At 43.3% G+C, this 14,580-nt stretch overlaps 1 protein-coding gene across 2 annotated transcripts in view; it reads left to right on the top strand.

Annotated features, from left to right (window-relative positions):
* Positions 1-14,580, top strand: part of Aig1 (androgen induced 1) — a 271,089-nt gene that overhangs the window by 206,862 nt on the left and 49,647 nt on the right. For both annotated transcript variants that reach the window (XM_045158658.1, XM_045158659.1), the window contains exon 4: positions 13,154-13,269. In XM_045158658.1, coding sequence (XP_045014593.1) covers positions 13,154-13,269 — 116 coding nt within the window. The remainder of the gene's footprint in view (positions 1-13,153; positions 13,270-14,580) is intronic.

Raw genomic sequence — 14,580 nt, 5'->3', positions numbered from 1 at the left:
TTTCCTCTTCTCATTCTTTTCTTTTTCTTTTCTTTTTGGTTTTTCAAGATAAGGTCTCACTCAGAATTCACTACATAGTGGCCTCAAACTCAGGGATCCTCCTACCTCTGCCTCCTAAGGGCTGGGATTAAATGTGTGCACCACCATGCCTGGCCTCAAAACATTTTTTTTTTTTTTTTTTGAGGAGGAAAGTCACTGAAAATAACAAGGGATGCTCAAAAAAGTCTCAGAGGCTTTCTGTAACGGTGACCTGGGCTATTCCTACCTTTCCCCTATTTATGCAGGGCCCTTAGCATCACAAGATTTGCTCTTTTTCTGTTGTTGTTGTTTGTTTGAGGTAGGGTCTCACTCTAGACTAAGCAGACCTGGAACTCATTCTGTAGCCCAGGCTGGCTCAAACTCTCAGCCTCCTGAGTGCTGCTGGTATTAAAGGTGCATGCCACCTCTCCTGGCTGAGATTTGCTTTCAAATAGAAGCATCAGCATTGTTCTGAGGTTCAAAGGCAGAGGCCACTTAGCTCCTGGGATCTTACCAACCTTAATGGTGGGGGGAGATTAGAGAAGGTTCTGGGTCCCTTCCCTGGGGCACAGTCATCAGAGTGGCACTTCCTTAACACAGAGTTTCCCACCCACTTTCCCCCCATCAGGTTTCCTGATGTCTCATAAACAATAGAGCATTGAGGTTAAAGGGAGATCAGAACAGCAAACTGCCCACATGTGACCTTTTATCTAGCACCTTCCAAGTGGATGTACCTGAGAAAATTTCTTACCTTCTCTGTTTTCTATAAAATGGAATTGATTATGATGATGATAATCATGAGTATAGCTTCGGGCATTATGGAGAGAACTAAGTGAGTTTTAATTCATGTAGAGTTTCAGGCATACAGTAAAAAAAAAAAATCACAAATGACTTCAATCATTTCTACGCACTATGTGAACCACTTTTATTATAGGACATTATACATACAACCTTAATGAGTTATGTCTTTTCAAACGCGACAGATTTCAGACTTGTATTAGGCTAATTAAAATGCATGCCCAGTGAGTGACAGCAGTCCACTAGGGACAAGGATCTTCATCTCTTCTGTCCTTGGAAATTATATATAAACATGCATACATATATGTACGTACACTTATGCACATATTCATATACGTATGTATCCATATACATGAGTATGCTCAAGTGTATGGTATATTCACATGTGTGTGTGGGCACAGATATGCATGCCCCGTGTGTGGAGGGAGGGCGGAGGATATGGGGTTCCTTTATTACTCTTGTGTTTTATTGTCTTTCACTGAACCTGGAACTGATTTTTTTTAAATTAATTTATTTATTTGAGAGCGACAGACACAGAGAGAAGGACAGATAGAGGGAGAGAGAGAGAATGGGCGCGCCAGGGCTTCCAGCCTCTGCAAACAAACTCCAGACGCGTGCGCCCCCTTGTGCATCTGGCTAACGTGGGACCTGGGGAACCGAGCCTCGAACCGGGGTCCTTAGGCTTCACAGGCAAGCGCTTAACCGCTAAGCCATCTCTCCAGCCCTGATTTTTTTTTTTTTTCAGTCAGACTGGCTGACTAGCAAGCTGTAGTAATTTGTTCCCTGCACCCACCCCAGCACCAGGGTTCCAGGTGTGCTTGGACATGCTCAGCTTCTTACGTGGGTACCGAGGCTCCAACTTAGGTCCCCGTGCTTACTTACGCAGCAAGGGCTGCTGGCCCCTGCGCCCGCTCCTGGTCCCTGGGCTTTAGTCCCTGGAATTGGGGCCGATGCCATATCCGTTCCCTAAGTACAGTGGGAAGTGAGTGAGCGGCTGAACGGATGAGCACGGGAAGCCGCGTGTCTCTGAAATCACGGGTTCGGGGTCGCGTGGACGTGAAATTAAATAAATGTTGGCTGCACTATTCACGAACTTACACTCCCTTTGAAAAGTTCATCCCTGGCTCCTCTAACCTAACGGGTTTGGGGGGTGAAAGCAGTCTCTTCTCCATGGGCGCGTGTCAGGAGATACTTACCAAAGTGACAGAGCAGCTTCCTGGGCGCTCCTCTTCTCGTGTGGACTTCTGTACCGTGGTGCTTGTTTAAGGGGGGGAACCGCAGACGGCGGGGAAGGTTGGTAAGGAGACAGTGAGTGGAGGGAGACCAGAAGGTGAGAAAGAGCTTGAAGAAAGCCATGGGGGGATGGGGTCCCTCTCTTGATGAAAGACCAGGAGGACAGAAGCAAGAGAGGGAGGGGTCTGTGGCAGGTAAAGGTCTCCTGTCTTTGCTCTGGCCTCCCCCGGCCTCTAGCATCACCTTTCCACTATTAATATCCAATCTGCTTCTCTTACCTGCATAGTCCTTAAACCCCGCTGCAGAAATCTAAGCCCATGGGGGAAACAAGCTCGCGGCAGGAGACGTAAGCTCTCCATGTAGCGGCCTCTCTCATCCCCACTTCACTCCTCTTGCCGGCCAGGCCCTGGAATGGGGAGGTACCTCAGTGGGCCATGCCACGCCTTTGCCCTCTGCAGCTTACTTCTTGTCCTTTCTCAGCCTCCTTCCTTTACCATTTCTAGTCACTTGTTAAAACCCAGCTCAGAGATCTCCTGCTGAAACCTCCCCTTGAACCACCCAGGCAGAGGAGAGCCCCGGGGCCCCTGCACCCCCAGGCTTCTGCCTCAGCCCACTGCTCCCATGGCTTGCTCGTCTGAGGTCAGCAAATCGAGGTGCTGGGGTGTAAAAACCGCCTGTGCTGCTTGGACAGCATTCGTGGAGGAAGTGAACATTAGGTCATGTGAAAATCGCTGTTACCGTTGGTACAGCATGGGTCATCTTTGGCATTTGTTCACCAAAGGAATTTCTTAATTGGTGGCTCACGGGGTGGGCTACAAATAAGGAGAAAATCTGCATCACCATACAGCCTCTGAGTATCATGCCATAGAGCCTTGGCATCTTGTGGGTGCTCTTACTAGGAAGATACTGCCAGAAATATTTACTGTCCTCAAACCATGTTAAAATATTTGTTTTAATTTTAACTTTTATTTATTTATTTATTTATTTATTTATTTGAGAGTGACAGACACAGAGAGAAAGACAGATAGAGGGAGAGAGAGAGAATGGGCGCGCCAGGGCTTCCAGCCTCTGCAAACAAACTCCAGATGCGTGCGCCCCCTTGTGCATCTGGCTAACGTGGGACCTGGGGAACCAAGCCCTGAACCGGGGTCCTTAGGCTTCACAGGCAAGCGCTTAACCGCTAAACCAATTTAATTTTTGCATGTGGATGTGTGTGTGACGAATGTGCATGTGAGTATGCCTATTCCCCAGTGCCCATATGAGCACACCTGGTCCTTGGACACCCATGTGAATGCCCTGGGAATGTCCCTGCTCCTTGTTGCACATGGGCACTGGCATGTAGAGGCCAGTCAGTTTCAGGTGTCTTTCTCAGTCTGTCTCCACGCTATTTTTTCAGACAAGGTCTGTCACTGAATGTACAGCTCACAGATTCAGCTAAACTAGCTAGTCAGTAAGCCCCAAGGATCCTTCTGTCTCCGCCTCCCCGGTGCTGAGACTACAGACATGGACTGCCACAGTGGCTTTTAGAGGGTGCTGGGCATCCATACTTGGATCCTCCTGCTTGTGCAGCAAACACTTTACCCACCGAACCATGTCCCCAGCCCCGAAAAGTACTTTAAAATACATTTTGAAGGAGTCATCATCCCAGTGTAACTGTTTTTGTGGTGCCAGGTTTAAGGTCGAACGCGTAACGCTATTTGTTCTAAGAGTTGTTGGCACTACTGACGGAGATGAATGAATCCCACACTTAGTACTGCTGCTCTAATGAGGTTGAAAATTATCTAGAACATTCTGGCACTTATGTTAGGTCCATCTGAACCTAAGATTTTTGACCCTGGGTCACAGTTTCCAACTTCATCTTGAACAGGAGATTGCTTTTGTGTAACAGGCGCTTGGCCTGATGTGGCAGTCAGCTGGAGCCGATGGTCAACACCATGCCAAGAAAGCTATCATGCCAAGAAGGCTCTGACAGTTTACGGAGGGGTGCTATGTCACACTACAGACACCACCAAAGCAAACTATCATAGTGGCCCTTACAAAAGAGAGCCCATGACAAGGATGAGCCATTCAACATCTTACAGAAAACAAACAAACAAACAAACAAAAACCAGAGACAGTAATAGTTGTAACTGGAAGTTCCTTTTCATCAAGAACATTAAAATACGTCTCCTGCAGGAGAGGTACATCCTGAACCAACCACTTACTAGAATTAGTAACAATTTTAGGATAAAACTTTTGGTCAGATTTTTAAACGTAAAACTGCAGCTTTGTAACCAAGCCTGTGTCAGCTTATTTCCAGGCTGCCTGGGGTGTTGTTTCTGTCTCTCTGGAAGAAGAGATGTGTCTCCCGGATTCTTTTTTTTCTCACGGATTCTTAATTCATAGTGACCCCAAGTCTTTTTCCTTTATTTACCTGATGGTAGACTTGTGTACAGAGCCCGGAAGTCAGCTGGATACTGGATGAGCTGGTATCCTGTGACTTTTCCCATTTTCATTACGTTACCCTTTCTGTCAGTTTTAAATCACACTTAGCTGGTTCAAACCTGGAAATTCCTTCTTGCTTTATTTCCAAATAAAAATTACTCATTTTGAATCCGCGTTTATCCTGTACATGACTGGTGACGGTGCAGTCTGGAATGAATGGGTCCTTGGACACGAGGGCAGACCTTCACATTCCTTTCATTTGTGGTAGAATGTAAGCCTGTGAGCTCCACAGCGACTTCCTCATCTCATTCTCCCAGGCAAATCTGCTCGCATCTCTGGTCCCGTGCTTAGCCTTAGTACACAGAAGACTATAGGTGTACACTGATGTGTGTGCACAGCCCTCCTCTGACTCAAGCATCTGTTGTCATGGGGATGTAAAAAGCCTAGATGTTCCAACAAGCATGAGGGTAAGAATAAGTTCACCTTGTGATGTGATGGGTCCATGGCTGTGGGAACCACTAGAGCCTGCCCATACCTACAGGTGGACACAGTGGTGACTAATAGCTTATCACTCAACTAGATGGCCTACACCTCCCATTTAACCACATTTCCTTCCAAGGAAGAAATGGTTTTTTATTTTTTTATTATTTTTTTTTTAATGTAAGAGACCTAAAGCAATCTTGAGAAGTGCCCAGGTTCATTCCTAGGTAATTCTCTTTTGCCTGAATAAATACAATTACCCAGCATAAGTTTTATGAGTCTATAGTAAAGGTTATTCTAACACTTAGGTTTATGGGTCACCAACTGCCATCACACATAGGCAAAAAAAACACTTCCAAAGCTGGGAGATGGTTCCTTGAGTAAAATGTGTGCCACTCAGACACAAGGACCTGGGTTTGGACCATCAGTATCCATGTAAAGTTTCAGGCATGGCAGTGTGTACGTGCAATCCCAGCGTGGGGAGGCTCTCTGGGGCCCACAGGCCAGCTAGTCTTGCTGAACTGGCAATGTCTACGTTCAGCAGGAGACCCCGTCGCAAAGAGTAAGGTGGAAGCTAGCTCCCTTAACTGCTCACTCATCTCTCCAGCCCTTATTTAGGGGCTGGCAACATGCCTGCTAGATTCTTCTGCTAGGGAACATTGCAGAAGAGATGAGCAGAAAAACTGCCACCTCTAGCCACAGGGCGGGAGGGAGTGTCCTGAGGCATTACCCTGACCGCACACTGAAACTAACGGCTACATTCATGGCCCCCAGTAAATAACGGCAACTCCATGGGCCCTCCATGGAATGGGGTGAGGGAGTAGGAATATAAGACCCAGTGGGAATATGACCAATATGCAATATGTTAAAAATAAACAAATTTTCGGGCTGGAGAGATGGCTTAGTGGTTAAGCGCTTGCCTGTGAAGCCTAAGGACCCCAGTTCGAGGCTCGGTTCCCCAGGTCCCACGTTAGCCAGATGCACAAGGGGGCGCACGCATCTGGAGTTCGTTTGCAGAGGCTGGAAGCCCTGGTGCGCCCATTCTCTCTCTCTCTCCCTCTATCTGTCTTTCTTTCTGTGTCTGTCGCTCTCAAATAAATAAATAAATAAATTTTAAAAAATTTATAAAAAAAGTTAAAAAATAAACAAATTTTCAAAATAGAATAAGGTGAAGAGAGACTGAGGAAGACACCCTATGTGGGCCTTTGCTGACACATGTGTACATGTGCCTACACATGTGTGTGTCCATGCACATCCCCGTCCCACACAACCCAGAGGATTTTCAGACAGCAAATCCATGTCCTGTGCAGTGTAAAGCTGCTCCTGGAGTACTGCTAAGTACCAGTACACCCCCATCACTACCTAGACTTCCAACCCATCTACCAGTCCACTTTTCTGGTTAAAAAATAAAAATACAGCAGGGCATAGTGGCTCACGCCTTTAACCCCAGCACTTGGGAGGCAGAGGTAGGTGGATCGCCATGAGTTTGAGGCCACCCTGAGACTCCATAGTGAATTCCAGGTCAGCCCTGGACTAAAGTGAGACCCTACCTCGAAAAACCAAAAATAAAAATAAATAAATAAAAATACAAATGCCTTTAACCCCAGCAGTCAGGATATAGATGTAAGAAGGTCATACTGTGAGTTTGAGGCCAGTCTGACACTATGCAGTGAAGTCCAGGTCGGCCTGGGCTAGACAGAGATCCTACCTTGAAAAACAAACAAACAAAAGTCTCTTCACAAATAATACACCACTTAGAAAGTCCAACTTTAAATTATGAACAGTCTATTCCAGTGGATCCCAATGTGAATGAAACAGGAGAGAAAGTAAGAGACCTGGCTCCCAGAATCTGCTTCTCAATGAAGGACAGACTTCCCACAAGGCCCCACCTCTTCAAATTCCCATTACTTTCCTACAGCCTCCACGCTGGGAACAAAGACTTTAACGTGGCTATTTGGGGGATATTCCAAATTAGATAAATCCAAATTAGAGCAGTGACCTTGGTGGTATACAAGATAATTTATGGACATATAGACTTGGCATTAAATAAAATTGAGTCACATAGTAAAAAGGTAAATCTCTCTTACCTTTGCCCTGATTCCACTTAGGAAAGTCTCTGTTTCACACTAGTGTGTTTTTGACGTACCTCTCACACTAACTAACATGGCTATTTAACACATCAGAGGCTTCATAATCAAGGTCTAGCAAACATTTAACATTAACTTGTTTTTTTATTATTTTTTTAATTTTTAACATTTTCTATGATTATAAAAAAAATCCCATAGTAATACCCTCCCCCTTTTATTATATTTTTGTGGTTACCTTATCTTTATATTCCAATAATAGTTTATATAGGTTCCCTTTATATTTATTTAAGGAAAATATGAGTTGAATGAAAAAAGTGCTTTTTGTCTTGGTTTTTAAGCAGGTAGTTAGTATAAGGCCATGTTTTGAATTTTGGACATTTTATATTCATGGATCCCTTTCTTCATTAGTGGGTCGTGTTCTATAAGTGTTTGGTAGAAGGTGATGAACATAATCTTCAGCTCTGAAGCTGTATGTTTTCCTTTTGACTTTAAGCAGAGTTAATTATTTTTGCAGCCCCTAAAAGTATCATGGGCCTTGTTTCTTCTCTACCTAATGTCAGCCAGCTCTTATGTCTTCAAGTGAAACTCATAACATTCATTTTTATGAAAGAATTTCGAGAAGCCTTCATTTAACCCAGCTTCTCATGCAAATAATGATTTTAAGGCTCAAACTATGCAAGACCCTGTCTTCAATAAGAACAGATACAGCAAACAACCCAATGCAATTTTCAGGAAACCCGGCTGGTGAGCAAATTCTAGCTCCATTTTTGTCCAGAGTGGATCTTACCCTACCTAAGAACACTGTGGTTTTAAAAAAATATTTTATTTGTTACTTATTTATTTGAGAAAGAGAAAGAAAGAGACAGGTACAGAGAATGGGTACACCAAGGCCTCCAGCCACTGCCAATGAACTCCAGGCATGCATCACCTGGTGCATCTGGTTTATGTGGGTACTGGGGAATCAAACCTGGGTTTTTAGGCATCACAGGCAAGCCATCTTTCCCACCCCACTGTAGGTTTTTAAAACTTTTTTTTAAGTTTATTTGCAAGGGGAGAGAGTGAACACGTCAGGACCACTGCAAATGCACTCCACACTATGCATACTTAAGGAAATCGATCATTTTTTGAGTCTGCTTCCAGCCATTGGTTCCTGTTGTCACACCACTAGGTTAGCTGATTTTATTGTCAGTAGCACTGGCATGATCATGTACCAGCAGAAATAACACAGCAACTTGTTTGTTTGGTTTTTATAATGAAGACTATCTTTGTTTCTTTTTGAGTCCTGACCAAAAAAAAAAAAAAAAAAGTTGTGGTCTCTTGAGAGACATTAGATATTATCTCCCATCATAGGCTACCATAGGTTTATTAGGTCAAAGATTATTCAGCTATGATAGATTTTTTTTAAAATTTCTTTGAGAGTGACAGACACAGAGAGAAAGACAGATAGAGGGAGAGAGAGAATGGGCACACCAGGGCTTCCAGCCTCTGCAAACGAACTCCAGATGCGTGCGCCCCCTTGTGCATCTGGCTAACGTGGGTCCTGGGGAACCGAGCCTCGAACCGGGGTCCTTAGGCTTCACAGGCAAGCGCTTAACCACTAAGCCATCTCTCCAGCCCTGATAGATTTTTTAAAAAAATACAGTTCTAGTCTGGGCCTGGTGGCACAGGCTTGTAATCCCAACTGTGCAAGGCTGAGACGTGAGGATCACAAGTTCAAGAATGTGTGGACTACAGTGAGAGTTCATGGCCAACTGAGGCAACTTAGTGAGAACCTGTCTCACAATTAAAACCGGAAAAAACAAAAAGGCATAGTTCAGTGAGAGAGCTTACCTGGCTTAGGTGAGGCTCTATTTTGAATACTCAGGAAAACACACACACACACTCACGCATGTGCACACACACACGTATGCATATGTGATTTAAAAAGAGAAAAGAGCATGGGATTTGTAGCAGGCTGCAAACGCACTTGATTTTGAGTCTTCCCTCTAGACTTAGGAGCTTTTTTATCTTATACAAAATAATTAAACTTCCTGAGCCTTTTTGGTCTCATCCTCTTAAAACATGGCCCATGCCTGGAGTGTTCCTGTGTGCGCTGGTCTTTCCTAAGTGCTGTAGAGAACGCAGTGAGAAAAGTCTAAGATTGACGACTGTATGTAGCCAATGAACCCAGCTGGAAATGACTAGTCCTCTTGAGTCATTGAGGTAATGGCAGGACTAGATAAGCTCACGATTTCCCGAACGGGCAGTTCTGACCTAAGTACCCTCCTTGCGGCTGTAACTTTGAAGTTCTAGCAAAGCTTCTGGAAGCTACTTAGAAGTCAGAATGACTGTGCATAAGTTTTACCAGTTTTTCAATTCCGATGCTTTAGTTATAAACAGGGGGTGGGCTAAAGGGATTGCTTAGTGGTTAAGGCTCTTGCCTGCAAAGCCAAAGGACCCAGGTTCAATTCCTCAGGACCCAGGTAAGCCAGATCCACAAAGTGGCACATGCATCTGGAGTTTGTTTGCAATAGCTGCAGGCCCTGGCACACCCATTTTCTCTCTCTCTCTCTGTCTCTCTCCTCTCTCTTTCCCTCTTTTTCTCTGCCAAATAAATAAATAAATACAAACAAAATATAAATATGGGGCAACATTTATATTTGGGATAAATATTTGGCAGTGTCTTTATGTTTGTCAATATCTACCATTTATAAGTAAACATAATTTGTATTATGTTTACAAGGTGAGCTGTACCATCTTTTGTCCATGAGAATTCTGAATGATAACCTGTTGCCTTGATACAACAAAATGTTTGCCCTGGTATTTTCCACTGGCCAGATTTACCCATGTGCAGTGAGCCACACCAAGACCTCTCACCAGGGGTTATGCCATGGAGGCATAACAAGTTGCTCCTCTTTCATTTAAAGGATGCCCATGCTGGAATGATTTGATAAGATCTTCCCTTCTTTTCAAATATATTTCTTGCCTGACGTCAGCACAGTATATCCTACCCTTGCCAAGTATAATATGTGATAATCAGTAAGCTAGGAAAAATAATAATTTACTGGGCAACCAAGTATATTCAAGTTGGTTATTTATATTAATATATGCTTATAGGAAATGACTTATTTTCTTCTTACTTTGAACTAACAAATGAAGAGTTAGACTTTAGAAATTTCTCCATAGTAATGAGCCAAAAATATCACTGTCATCTATAAACCACATACACCATCAGAGACATCGTGGTCTTTGGTGTAAAAGTGTGATTTGTAAGGGTTTTCTTCCCGTTCCAAAAATAGTCTTATTGTTAGCTATGCATTTTTGGTGTGTATGTTTGTAGTATGTGTGTCGTACATGTGGGCATGGTGTGTACACATGTGCACACCCTGCAGGAGAACATTGGATGTCTTCCTCAGTCACTTCTCCACCTTATTTCCTTCAGACAGCAGTGGCTCTCATTGAACGCGGAGCTGCCATTTTTCAGACTGGCTGACCAGAGAGCCCCAGCGACTCTCCTGTCTCCACCCCTGCCCCCCAACCACCCCAAGCACTAAGGCTATATACATGCAAGGCCATGCCCAGCTTTTTCTGTGAGTGTTGGGCATTTCACTCAGATCCCCGTGATTGAGTAGCAAGCGTACTTACTCACTGAACCATCTCCTCAGCCCCTAGCTACGTATTGTAGTTAGCTCTACATCACTGGGATGGACCTCCAAATCAGACACAGTTTACAGGAGGAAGAAGGGATTTATTTGAAGCTTACAGGTCCCGGGGAAGTTCCATAATGGAAGAAGAGGCTGACCCCCTTTACCAAGCCCACGCAGAGAGAAGCACCACCGCCGCTGTGAGCACAGCACATGAGCAAGCTCATTCTGGGAACTCCCTGAAGCTGGAATTCAGACCTACTCCCAGTGACACCTTAGAGCTGGACCCCAGAATCTGCCCGCAGTGATAACTCGTCCAGCTAGGCAGCTGAAAATCCAAGTTATAAGCTTGAATAAAACATCTGAATCGATTGGGTGGGGGACATACATTCAAACTACCACACTCTGCATTTCGATTTTATATTGTAAAACAATTGTTGCCATCTTAAAACGTTGGAGGAATTCCCAGCCAATGTCATCTGAGGTAACTGGATTATAAATTCTTTAATCTTTAGAAGTGTGTTCTGTCTTTGTATTAGCACATGGTGCATTTTACATGGTTCCCTACAGAGCTAATTATACTGTTTTAAAACAACAGTGACAGTAGTGAAAAGATAAACGATGAAATATAGAACTTGGAATCTCTCACCTGACATTCTTGGAGTGTCATGCTAATTGCTAATGAGTTGCAGCTCACAGAAGTTACCTAGAGGATAACATTGAAGCAAAGAAAGTGCAGCATTTTAATACTCATTGCACGACCATGGCTTTGTCCTCTGACTGCAAACCATAAGTTGCCCCAAAGATAATTACCTTGATATCCTCAGCAGGCTTTTCACCTGCCAATGCCTACTAAAACATATATTAGAGTTTGCGAATCGTAATGTTCAATGTCCTGAATGTATAAAGAATCCAGCCAGAGCAGGACAAAGATTCTTTCATGGCTGTTCAGGAGGGAATAAATAGAATTTACACCTGGTGTGAGTCCATTTTTAGTTTTGCTATCTTTGAATTCTTGAAGTCTCCAGAGTTGGAAGAGGGTGGAGTGTGTGTGTGTGTGTGTGTGTGTGTGTGTGTGTGTGTGTGTGTGTGTATCCTGACCTAGTTTTATCTAAGATCTCAGGCTCCTGTGTCTATCCACTAGATTTCAATAACAAGAGTATTTATTCTTTGAGGAATTTAAGAATTTGCTACCTCCCTTCTTGACTTTTGGATGAGGTCCAACTCTTTTCTGTCCTGGTCCACTGTGTTTGGTATGTAAAATAGCCAGTAGGTCAAAAAATAACAAAAGGAAATACTCTATTTAACTTCTTGGGATTCTCTTTTCAGACACCACCTGGGAATCTATGCATTGCAGATACAAACTGGCACCTTTCTGGAAACAAATTTAATACTGTTTTCTTACCTTGTGCTGGTCTGTGCATAACTTTGCAAGATGAATCAATAGTCTTGAGATCATCATAACCTTTGATTTAAAGGAAATAATTTTACCTTCAAAGAATTCAATAAAAGATGGTTATCATGACCTTCTTGACATTTTAAATATCTGAATGACTGAAAATCTTTTACTTTTAAATGCCCAAGAACAGAAATTTGTTAAACAAAACATAGAACATCTACATAGTGGAATTTTAGGCAGCTATAGTCAGCACTAATCTCTAAAAGAATTTCTAAAATGGCCTATCAACATTTCTATTGCGATAAAAATCTAAAACAAAATTGCATGCATGGTTTGATCTTAACTGTGTATAAAAAGTGTGAACAGAAAGGAAAAATATAGTGCATACAACAGATTGAAACCATGGTTATTTTTATTCTTTTCTTTTGTCCCAGTCTTTTTGCTACAAATTTTTTTGGGGTGTGTGTGTGTGTGTGTGTGTGTGTGTGTAAGGGTGTTTATAGTGTGGAGTGTGATGTAGTGTGTGTGCTGTATGCATGTGTGTGTGCAGATACATGACCCATGTGCACATATGCACAGGTCAAAGGAAAGCATCAAGTGCCTGTTGCTAATCTACATGTTTATTTAAGAAGGAGTCTCCCATTCAAGCCAGAGCTGCCACTTTTGTTCAGTGAGCCATAGTTTTGGGGTCCCCTTCCCAGAAAGACAAGGGCTGCAGATGTGCATGACCCCACCCAACTTTTTCGATGGGGGCTGGGGAATTGACCTAGGGAGCTATCGGGCCCTCTCAGACCCCCGTTTGTGAGACAAGTGCTCTTACCCACTGAGTCATTTCCCCAGCCTGCTAAACATCTTTTTACGTTATCAAAATTTCCCATCATGAATAGTGAATAAAATAATCCTTCTAAAGTTAAGGTGCAAACACCAGTGGAGAGCAGAGGCAACATGTCTTTTCACATCCAGTCTCCTCCTTTGGGGGGCCATAGGCGGCTTGGTGTCGACAGTCAGTCTATTTGTTCTTGTTCTGTTCTGGAGAGTCAGTGACTGTAAAACAGCCATGTTAAGAACCTGTGTTCTCTGTTCTTTTTCAGCACACGACGGTTTTGCCCTTTATATTAATCGAGATGAGGACGTCACACCACCAGTACCCTAGCAGGAGCAGTGGACTCGCCGCCATATGCACCTTCTCTGTGGGCTATTTACTATGGTAAGGACCACGGGAAGCTTTTGTATTGTAGCCGATTCCACCATGCTAAATTTGGGCCCATACTGCATTACGGTTATAATCACTAACAGATTCACACTGTGGGCCTCATTTGGTCCAAGACCTGGGCTTTGTCTCGTTTCCCCAGATGCTTATATTTTTAGAAATATTTGCCAAACCTCACACAGCAGGAATTTGTTGAACAATCCCGTGTAAGCAGTGGTGCTTCCAAGACTACATTTTTCAACTCTTTTTTCAAACTAAATGTTTTTCTTGGACTCTAGTTTTATAGCTTATGGGCTTGGTGTTTCTTTTTTTCCTGCTTGAGATTGTTGTTGTTTGTTGTTTGTTGTTGCTGAGGGTGGCCTGCATCAAACATAAATGAAAACAAAAGACATGATCTCTTAGAGCAATAGCTTTAAACTTAACAGGAAGCAAGTGAAAAGATAGACTTGTATGAATTTTTAAACTCTATTGCAGAATAGCCTATCACATAAAGAATGTATTTAACTGTTTTGTTTTTAATATTGGGGTAAGCAAAATACAACAGGGGCTGGGGAGCCAGCTCATTGGGTAAAGTGCATGCCTGGCAAGCATGAGGACCTGACTTTGACTGCCAGCACCCAGGTCAAAATGCCAGGTATGGTAGTGTGTGCCTGTAATCCTAACACCAGGAGGTGGAGGTGGGAGATTCCCAGAGCTTACTGGCCAGACGGTCTAGCCTAACTGATGAGCTCCAGGCCAATAATAGACCATCTCAAAACAAGCCAGCACTCCGAAAGCAGAGGTTGGAAGATCGTCGTGACTTCGAGGCCAGCCTGAGTCTACATAGTGAATTTCCAGGTCAGCCTGGGCTAGAGAGAGACCCTAACTCAAAAAAAAAAAAAAAAAAAAGATGGAAAATAAAAGAGAGACTGATTGAGCGGGGGAGGAGATATGATGGAGAATGGTGTTTCAAAGGGGAAAGTGGGGGGAGGGTGGGCATTACCATGGGATATTGTTTATAATCATGGAAGTTGTTAATTAAAAGGTAAATTAATTAAAAAAAAAACAAGATGGGTGGCATTCCTGAGGATTCCACTCTAGGTTGTCCTCTGGTGTCCAACATATGTAAGCACACATGTATGCAATCATGCACACATATATATGTATGTATATATATATGGAAATTACTATATAACATACACACACACACACACACACACAGGAAATCTCCATGTGTTATATTGGGCACAGTGAAGTTCCAAGAGTGAGGTGACATTATCTGATAAGAGATTTAACCTGGTGAGTTTATTTCACATTAATGTTAGCTTT

The sequence above is a fragment of the Jaculus jaculus genome, chromosome 9 (assembly GCF_020740685.1).
Source record: "Jaculus jaculus isolate mJacJac1 chromosome 9, mJacJac1.mat.Y.cur, whole genome shotgun sequence".
NCBI classification, from domain to species: Eukaryota; Metazoa; Chordata; class Mammalia; order Rodentia; family Dipodidae; genus Jaculus; species Jaculus jaculus.
Note: the sequence above shows the minus strand (reverse complement) of the source record. Positions and strands in the feature narration are given on the sequence as shown.